The sequence below is a fragment of the Mastomys coucha genome, unplaced genomic scaffold (assembly GCF_008632895.1).
Source record: "Mastomys coucha isolate ucsf_1 unplaced genomic scaffold, UCSF_Mcou_1 pScaffold6, whole genome shotgun sequence".
In the NCBI taxonomy this organism is placed as follows: domain Eukaryota; kingdom Metazoa; phylum Chordata; class Mammalia; order Rodentia; family Muridae; genus Mastomys; species Mastomys coucha.
In genome coordinates, this window is record NW_022196912.1 from 13,833,376 (window position 1) to 13,843,748 (window position 10,373).

At 44.5% G+C, this 10,373-nt stretch overlaps 1 protein-coding gene across 6 annotated transcripts in view; it reads left to right on the forward strand.

Moving 5' to 3' along the window:
- The window catches only part of Cdkl4 (cyclin dependent kinase like 4), a 70,063-nt gene that overhangs the window by 25,026 nt on the left and 34,664 nt on the right, over nucleotides 1-10,373 (forward strand). For all 6 annotated transcript variants that reach the window (XM_031356109.1, XM_031356111.1, XM_031356112.1 and 3 more), the window contains 3 exons: nucleotides 1,965-2,162; nucleotides 5,922-6,004; nucleotides 9,901-9,957. In XM_031356109.1, the coding sequence (XP_031211969.1) occupies nucleotides 1,965-2,162; nucleotides 5,922-6,004; nucleotides 9,901-9,957 (338 nt within the window). The remainder of the gene's footprint in view (nucleotides 1-1,964; nucleotides 2,163-5,921; nucleotides 6,005-9,900; nucleotides 9,958-10,373) is intronic.

A 10,373-nucleotide genomic window follows, 5' to 3' on the forward strand; every position in this document is an offset into this window, starting at 1 on the left:
GATCGGAAGTTTAAGATCATCAGTCATCCTTGACTATAGAGGGAGCTTGAACCAGCCTGGGCTACACAAGACCTTGTCTCAAAAAAAAAAAAGCTTATATAATTTTGTGAAAGAGCTATTGATATTCAAGGTTGTTTTCTGTTCTAGCTGGGAGGACTTTTTAAAAAATATTTATTTATTTACTATATATAAGTACACTGAAGCTGTCTTTAGACATACCAGAAGAAGTCATCAGATCTCATTACAAGTGGTTGTAAGTCACCATGTGGTTTCTGGGATTTGAACTCAGGACCTCTGGAAGAGCAGTTAGTGCTCTTAACCATTGAGCCATCTCTTCAGCCCCAAGGACTATTGATTGATGAGCTACAACTCTTGGATTCTGAGCTGTCTGTCTTTTGTGGTGGTCAGATTGCTATCTCTGTGTCCCTTTCTGAGGAGAACTGTCACCCAGGTGTAGAATAATGCACACCTGTATGTCCATCTGTGTGCAGATGAACCAGCGTGATCCAGACTTCAAGGCCAGCATTAGCTACATAATTACATCTTGTCTCAAGCTCTAGTGGCTCAGGAGGCAAGGCAGGCAGATTGCTATGAGTTCGAAGCCAGCCAGGACTACATAGTAAGACCCTGTCTCAAACACACAAAACAAAACACATAACTGCCTGGCATAGTGGCACATACCTTTAATGCCAGCACTTGGGGGACGGGCAGATCTCTATGAGTTAAAAGTCACACTGGTCTATTTAGAGAGTTCCTAGACAGACAGGCTATATAAAGAAACCCTGTCTGAAAAAGGAGAAAAGAAAAACATTTATGTAGAGTGTGTGCACCTTACAGAGCACGTGTGGCACTTAGAGAACAGCCTGGCAGAAGAGCACGTGTGGCACTTAGAGAACAGCCTGGCAGAGTAGGTTCTCCCCTACTACCACGCAGTTCCCAAGGATAGAATTCAGGTGGTCAAGGTTGGCGACAAGCACTTTTACCCACTGAGCCATCTCACTGGCCCAGACCTATTAAAAAGAAAATGGAAAAAAGAAAAGAAAAAAGAAAAACAAAAACAACAACAACAACAACAACAAAAAACCAAGCAGGACCCATTCTGCAGTTCCTGCAAGCCATTATTTTTACCAGTTTTTCTCCCTCGTGACCCCTGCCACTGAAAGGCCTAGTGGAATTGACCTTATGGCCAACTCCTCCAGCCTCAGAGGAGAAAAACTGGGATTCCAGGACTTCCAGCTCATGCAGTATGGTGGGCTTGGGGTTCACCCACCTGACCCTCAGGTTGGGCACTACAACCCTCAGGGCAGTAGGACATGTCTAACCAGGGAGATTTCCCCCTGCTCTCCATAGTCTGTCCGTCAAACAGGCATGACTCATGGTCCAAGCAGTGAAACCAAGCTGTCACAATAGTCCTGAAAGATGAACATAGAACCACTGGGTACAGCCATCCAGGACAGCAGTGATCTCTATGGCTGCCAGAGTGGACGGCCACAAGCCATGGGGCTTAAAGCAGCAGAATACGATTTCTCTGTCCTAGAGGCTCCTTCCTTCTTGCACACCAGGCTGTCCTGCTCTCCACCTGGCAGCCACATCCCTCGACATCTGCTCTAACTTGTTGTCTATCTCTGTGTCCCTGTGAAGGCACCTTGTAAGAATACCAGCCCTGGGACTGGGGATGTGGCTCAAATGGTCAAGTGTTTGCTCTACAACCACAGGGACCTGAGTTCAGTACCCAGAACCCACATTTAAAAAATAAAAATCTAGATATTATGTAGTACGCTTATTTATAATCATGGTGCTGTGGAGACGGAGTCAAGCAGAGCCCTGAGGTTGTGCTGGTCGGACAGCGTAGGTAGACTGGAAAATTCCAGGTAAGAGTGAGAATCTCATTCTCACACCAAGGTCAGAGGTGCTAGGGCCATGAGATGACGACTCACTCAGCTGCCTGATGCTCTCCTTCACAGTTCCAGGAGATGCCTACACAGACTATGTTGCCACCAGGTGGTACCGAGCTCCTGAACTTCTCGTGGGAGACACGAAGTACGGTTCCTCTGTGGACATGTGGGCCGTCGGCTGCGTTTTTGCAGAGCTCCTGACGGGTCAGCCACTCTGGCCAGGAAAATCAGATGTGGACCAGCTTTATCTGATAATCAGGACATTGGGTATGAGTTGCGTTTTGTGGCTTTCGTGTTCGTTGTATCACCTGTATGATAGATACTGGCATGAAAGCAAGAGGTTCATTGCTTCTCCAACTTTCTGCCAGGAAGTTCTCTGGGCTGTCCATGTAGAAGCCCAATCCTGTCTGAACACAGAGCCAGCAATGAGTCTGCAAAGGCCTTGCCAAGAAAATCCAGTCAGTCTGATCTAAATGGCAGCCAACATTTAAAGTAATATTAACATAATTCATATGTGTAATATTTTAAACATTATGAATTCTCCATTTTAAGAAGTAAGTCTTTGTAGTCTTGAGAGATGGCTCAGGGGTTAAGAGCATAGATTGCTCTTGCAGAGAAGCAGTTTGACTCCCAGCACCTGATTCAGGTAGCTCATAACTGCCTGTAACTCCAGTGCCAGGGGATTCAACACCTCTGGGCCTACATATGTGTATAACCATCCACCCCCAGCATACATATAAGTGAACTAGAATACCTCCTTTGTCCTAAAGTAATCTTTTATCATTCCCTTAATGTTTTCAATTGAAATAGAATTATATCACATTTTCCCTCCCTTTCCTCCCTTCAGCCTCTCCCATTTATCTTCCTCCAACTCCTCACATGCCCTCCCCCACTCTCAAGTTGATAGCTTATTTTTCTTTGATTATATTGTTATATACATACACATATGTATATGTGTGTGTTGGCTGGTTCTGTGTCAATTTGACACAAACTAGAGTCATCAGAAAGGAAGGAGCCTCAGTTGAGGAAGTGCCTCCATGAGATTTAGCTGTATGGCATTTTCTAAATTAGGGATAAAGTGGGGAAGGGCCCAGCCCATGGTAGGTAGTACCATCTCTGTGTTCTTTGAGAAAGCAGGCTGAGAAAGCCATGTGAAGTAGGCCAGTAAGCAACACCCTCTGTGGCCTCTGCTTCAGCTCCTGCCTCCAGGTTCCTGCCCTGCTTGAGTTCCTGCCCTGACTGCCTTTGATGATGAATAGCAATATGGAAGTGTGAACCAAATAAACCCTTTCCTCCCCAACTTGCTTTTTTTCCCCGGTCATGGTGCTTTATCACAACAACAGAAACCCTAACTAAGACCATGTGTATGTACAAACACACACACACACACACACCTTCATTATTTGTGGGTATATGGTTTCAGGACTGATCATTCTGCACTGGACAAGCAGTGAGGGGCTTACCCCTGATGAGGCTGACTCTCCTCCCAGCAGCCATCAGTGGCCTGTTGTTGTTCCTTGTGAGGAGTAAGAGACCCCAGGAACTTCCTTCTTCCACGGTAGCATGTCTGGTGATGCTGCTGTTGTTTGCTTCAATCTTGTTTATGCAGCCATTTCTAGGAGAGACTGTTTGCAGCAGACTTCCTGGAATTCTGGCTCTTACACTCTTTCTACTTCCTCTCCTTGTTGTAACCTGAACCACAGATGTAGAAGCTGTGGTGTAGATATGTGTGTGCATGTGTACCCATTGTGGTGGGCTCCCCATGATTGACGGAGCTCTGTATCGCATTCAGTTGTGGTTGTCTGTGATGGTCTCCATTTGCTGTAAGAAGGGCTTCTTTGAGGAAGGATGGTAGCTGTGCTTACCTGTGGGTGTAAGTGCAAGATTTAGAGTGTGGTAGGAATTATTGCTGGTCTAGAAAAGTGGTTGCAATACATTCTTTGCAGGGTCCATGACCTCATTAGGCCAGGAAAGCTGATTAGGTCTCTAGTACCCTTCCACTGACTTAGAGACTTTCCCGCCTGTCAAATGGGCCTTCAGTCCAGTCAGATAGCCGTTGCTTGCCACCTATGCATCTCTTGCCATGTTGGGAGTTGTCCTGGTTCATAGATGTTGCAGCTGTACAGGATCGTTTAACTGCTTCCCTTCTCTTGCATTGTATTCTCTATAAGTACAAAAATATTAAAATAATTTTAAAAAACTATTAAGGAAGTTATATTTTATTTAAAGATTTGCTTTATTTTGGCCAGGTATGGTGACACATGTGTTTAATCTCAGCACTGGGGAGACAAAAGCAGGAGGATCTCCGTGAAGTAGAGGTCAGCCTGGTCCCCATAGTGGGTTTCAGGCCAGACAAGGCCATGTAGAAAGACCCTAGCTCAAAAAAACAGTAAAACAAACAAACAAACAACAACAACAACAACAACAACAACAATAGATTTCTTCCCCCCCTCTGTGTGTGTGTGTGTGTGTGTGTGTGTGTGTGTCTGTCTGTCTGTCTGTCTGTCTGTCTGTGTGTTTGTGTCTGTGTGATTCTGGAGATGGAACCCAAGGCCTCTCATGTGTTCTAAGCAAGCCCTCCTCCACTGAGCAGCCCACTTGGACGCTTGCTTTATGAGCTTTGGTCACTGTGTTATCCTTGACAGTCAGGAGTTAAATCTTTCATGTCTGGAAGAAGATCTAACCCATGTAGACCACAGACCCACTCTAGGAGCCTGCAAGTAAAGCCGTTGGCCTCTCTCTCCACTGGACGAATACACAGAACCTTTCCTGAAGCTGTTCTGGCTTTCTGCCTGCTGGTCAGTTCTCTGCTTCCTTTCTAGCTCATTCTCCCAGGCAACAGGAATGGGTAGGGCAAGAGCATCATTACAGGCCACATCGTCTGTGTGTGGGTCTGCTTGCTCTGTTTCCTAACTCCTTAGACAGACCTGAGTTGAATCCTGTTCATATAACTGGCTGATGAACCTTCCTCAGCCTTACTCTCCTCACTGATGCAATGGAGATGGAAACTCCATTGCAATTCTCAGGCTGGGCTCGAGTGGTACAGTGCTGAGCATGCATAAATGCCTAGGTGATCCTGGCACTGTGTAAGGCATGTGGCCCGTGCTTGTGACCCCAAGATGTGGGAAGCAGAGACAAGAATATTAAAGAGTTTAAGGTCAGAGTCAAGGACACCATAGGAAAACCTATAGAATCAACTATCCTAGGCCCATAGGAGCCCACAGAGACTGATCTGACCTAGGCCTTCTGCACATATGTAACAGTTGTATAGCTTGGTCTTCATTGTGGGACTCCTAACAGCAGGGGCAAAAGCTGTCTCTGCCTCTGTTGCCTGCCTTTCGGTTCCTTTCCCCCTGTTGGGCTGCCTCATCTAGCTTCAGTAAGGGAAGATGCACCTAATCTTACTTCAACATGACATGCCAAGGATGGTTGCTATCCATCAGAGGCCTGCCCTTTTCTGAAGAGAAAAGAAGAAGTAGATGGGTGTGGGGAAGGTCTGAGAGGAGAGGAGGGAGGGAAGCTGAGGTCAGGATGTAAAGTTAATTAGTTAAAGAGTTCAAGGTCATGCTTGGCTTTAAGGCCAGCCTGGAATAGACAAGACCCTGCCTCAAAGGAAAAATAAAAAGAACTAAAGAAGAGAGGGAGGGAGGAAATGAGGGTAGGAAGGAAGCTAGCGATTCTGTTGAGAGATCATTAGGAAAGCAGATGAAGAGCCCAGCAGTCCTCTGTCACTTAGGCTTAGATGACGTCATCTGATTGGTATTGGAAATTGGTGTAATGCTTTGAATCTGTGTGCCAGATGCTGAAGGTCCTTGTCTCCAACTGGTTTTTGATCTATCAAGAGAGTTGTATAGAGAATGGTCCTCACCTGAGCATAGGGACCTCTGCCCAGGCTCACATTGCCCCGTCTGGAAAAAAGCATTCAGGCACAATGTTTCCTTAATACCTGCATCTTAGAGGATTTTTATTATACACTTTATGATTTCCTAACCCGTTATCCTGAGCTATGTGCTTTGTATTTTACAGGAAAGCTGATCCCAAGGCATCAGTCTATCTTTAAAAGTAACCAGTTTTTCCGTGGCATCAGCATACCTGAACCAGAGGACATGGTAAACGGCTCTGTGTCGGATGGTTTATTATTTATGCTGTTTCTTTCTGTAAGGAGGTGGTTGTTTTATGTGCGTGCTTTGTACTGCTGCTTTCCATATGAAACACTGATGCAAAATTGAAATAAGTGAGTTTAAAATGTATAAGCCACACACAGTAGGACACTACAGAATTCCCAGCTATTCAAGGTACTGGATCACTTGAGCTCAAGAGCTCCAGGCCAGCCTGGGCAGTTTTAAGGTGCCGGCTCAAAATTATTTATAAGAATCCCGACACAGTAGCATTAGAAGAAGGTTGATTAACCACAGAAGGTTGATTAACAGTTTGATGCTAGCCTTGGCTATACAGCAAATTTTGGAACGCAACAGCCAGAGCTATATAGTGAAACTGTCACCAAAACAAACAAACAAAAAACAGGAATGGAGATGCTCACAGGGTAAGAGTGGTTGTTACACAAGCGTGAGGATCCAGTACTCCTGCAGATAGGTGAGAGTGGCTGTGCGTACTCATAGCCCCAGTGGTGGGAACAGAGAGCATTGGAGATTGCTGCTGTCAGCCCAGCTTAAAAACAGTTCCAGGTTCAGTGGTGAACCCTCAAGGCAGTAAGAAGGAATATGACAGGCTCCCAGTGGCCTCCTCTGGCCTCCTTGCACAGAGATGTGGCTTTACACATGGGCACACATGTGTACCTACTCCTCCCCCCACATAACGTTAAAATAATAATAATAATAATAAGAGGACAGGAGGAAAACAACAGCTTATGTATCTTATCTCTTACATAATTCAAGTACATTTAAATTACATCATGCTTAATATCCAGCTTGGCATGTTGATGTTTTTTGGTCAAACACTGAAGTTAACATTCCCTCAAATAATTATTTCCTCATAAATACTACTTCAAACCCTGATTTTCTTTATTTTGAAGATATGGTTTGTCTTTATTATTCTCCAGCTTATAGAACAAAGCTAAAACAGAAATAAATAAAAACATTTTCAAGTCAGACTCAGTTTACCTATATAATTATAACGCGTAGGAGACAGTAGCAGCAGGATCATGAGTTCAAGTCCAGCCTGAACCAGAGACTCTGAGCTACCCTCCACAAAACAAACAAAAAGCCCACACCTTTTTGTTGCAGGATATTTGATCACACTGTGAACCCTGAGGCTGTGTTATTTACTAAAAAGCAACAACAACAAAACACCCAAAACCCTTTTTTCCAGTTGTGGTTTGGCTCAGCCCTTAACATGCATCTTTAATCCCTCTAGCTGGAATATATACACACCCTTAGTATACACCTTTAATCCCAAACAATGAAAGTAAAGTTTATAGAAGAAAACACCTATGTTTGAAAGTGATGTCTAATTGAGTGGCAAAGTGATGAATCAGAAAAAGATTTGACAAGATATTCCTAACTCTCACAAGAAGAGAGGAAAGGGAAGCTACTTAAGGGACAATGCAAAGAGAGAGGGGAGACTGTTTTACCAGGACAGTTACAGAGAGACAGTTTGCAGAGAGAGATCAAGCTACTCATAGATGAAGACAGAATGAGCCAGAGAATGAGGAGGAGCCAGAAGATTAGAACACATTGCCAGAATTATTTTAAGGCCAAACAGAGCAAAAAGTCAGAGGCTGAGAGAGAAGCCAGATTAAACCAGTCAGCTTGGAGAGGAGTTTAGAGCCAGAACAGCTGAGTTCTGAACCAGCCAGCCAGCGCTCAGAAACAACAAGAAGGGTGAGCTTTTTCAGCAGTAAGTCTCAGAGGCTGAAAACATTCTAGGCCTAGATAAGATTGTATGGAGACTAGAAAGTTCCAGGACTAGGCCTAGGTTAGCAGATGGAGGCAGTAAGCCTCAGAGATGATAGCTACTCAGGCAAATAAAAAAGAAATACTCTTACCCTGTTTTTCATAATTTCCTCTAGAAGCTCAATCTACAAAATCCACTATACCCTTGTAACTCCTGATCCATGGATGTGTGTGCTCCCAGGCTGGCCTTGTCTAGCTAAAACTCCATGTTGATCCTAGTGTTGTGGTCCAAGCCTATAATCCCAGCACTAGGGAATCAAGAGGCAGGAGGATGCCACAACTGAAGATCAGCCTGGTCTACATAATGAATTCCAGGGGAACCATGAGATTCTGACTCAGAACACCACCACCAAAACCCTTTTCCATTCTGTCTGCCCATTTGCTCAGTGGAGGGAAGGGAAGCACGGTCAGGAAAGGTCGTCAGGAGAGGCATGGTCCACACAGCTCCATGCTGCTCCCAGGGAAGCTTAAGGACTGGGGATCCAAGAAGCCAGGTGGTGATGTGTGGCATGCGATTTAAATCCATGATTTCATGGAACATCTTGATTTACCTAAGATTTTCACTGTTCCTGTATACAGTTTGTAAAATTTTCACAAATATGAGAGTAAAGGTTGGCTTACAAAGATAAAGATTAAATAAGAGGCCTGGGAGATGCTGCAGGATATTTGATCACACTGTGAACCCCGAGATTCTATTGTTTACTAAACCAGGTTTTAGTTATGTGTCTCAGCCTTGGCACACACCTTTAATCCAAGAGCGTTCTGCTTGAATATTGTAAACAGCATTAAGTAAAGTCAGCCATAGGTCAAGAACACAAAGCAAGCAATCAGTTGACAGGGAGTGAACATTGGATTAGTAAGAAAAAAACATGGAGAGTGAGAGGAAGTCAGGAGGACGGATAGAGAGATACACTGGAAGTAGAAAGGAGGGGCATTGAGTTGGAAGGTTTTTTGAAACAGCATGAGAGAGGGGCATGGCTTCTGGGATATTGGCTGAGGAGGAAGGTCACCTGGATGCCTTCTCTGCCTCTCTGACTTAGCAGGCGTTCACACCAGCATCTGGCTCTTGAGCCTTCCTTAGTAAAATCTAAAAATTGGGATTTTTTTTAAACAGCAGGGAGATGGCTCAGCAGTTAAGGCTGTTGCTTCACTTGTATGTGAGGAACAGAGTGTGGAGTCCCCCACATCCATATGAAGGTGGCTAGCTGTGGTGGCCTGCCTACAGTTCAACCCTCAGAGAGTAGTCCTAGAGCGAGCTGGCTAGTGAGATTAGTCTCACTGATGAGCTCTCAGTCAACAAACAGAGCAAATAGATAGAGGATGCTCTGAACATCAACCTTTGCCTCTGTGTACACAAACACACATACGCAGTCACTCACACAGGTGCAGAAACATGCACACACATGCACATGTGCACACGCACACGTGTGCACACACACACAAATAGAAAGGGAAAAAAGCCACACAAGGGCTATTTATGTAGCATGTTTAATGTACAGAATAGAGAGTAGGTTGTTCCTCTGAGCTCTGCAATGTCATCTCCTCCCCTCCCTGCTATTCTGAGATGCTTTACCTCCTCCTCCTTATTACTGTAGTACTTTCCAGAGTGTAAGTCAGTGTGTTTTCAAGACTGCCCAGAGCGCCCTTATTGATATGCCAGGCTCCAACAGCCAGGCACTGTGACAGGATTTCAAGTGGGGCATTTTTCAGCTTCATATTTGGATCATTCCTGTCCCCTTCCCTCCCAGGAGTACTAGCACCAAGAGTAAGTCATTACAAAATTAAGAAAGCACTCTGGTTTTATATTTCTTGAACCTTTATACTATACTATGAAATTATGTAAAAACATGTTTTAAAAAAATACTTCAAAAAGGTTATCAAGCATACTAAAGGTGTTTCTCCAAAGTGTTCTTATTGTCAGGTACACACACTGGGGGTAAGGGAATGACTTGGGGGAGAGTGTTTGCCTAGCATGCATAAGGCCTGTAAAGTTCCCCAGGACTATGATACATACATACATACATACATACATACATACATACATGTACATATCCATTTGTGATAATGTGACACTGAAATTTTTTGTTTTCCAGGAGACACTTGAAGAAAAATTCTCAAATGTTCAGCCTGTGGATTTAAGTTTCATGAAGGTATGTGGGAATTAACTATAAATTATAATCATTGGACCTGGTCATTCAGCATGGAGGTGGAGGCAGCTTGAGGAATATAGAGCCAAAGTACAGGATGGTAATTTAAGGTGATGAGGGGAGGAGGAGGGGGTGATGATGGTAAGGGGAGGCAAAGGCCCGGGCGTGTGGCTGATGACCTGATTTGAATCCCTGGAACCCACATAAAATGGAGAGAATCGGCTTCACAGAGTTATCCTTTGAGCCCACCCCTCACCCTGACATGTTCCACAACATATGTGCCAGGTATACACATCCTTTCCCACATAAACAATGTTTAAATTACCTTTTAGAAAGAAATGAGCCGGGCGATGGTGGCGCAGGCCTTTAATCCCAGCACTTGGGAGGCAGAGGCAGGCAGATTTCTGAGTTCGAGGCCA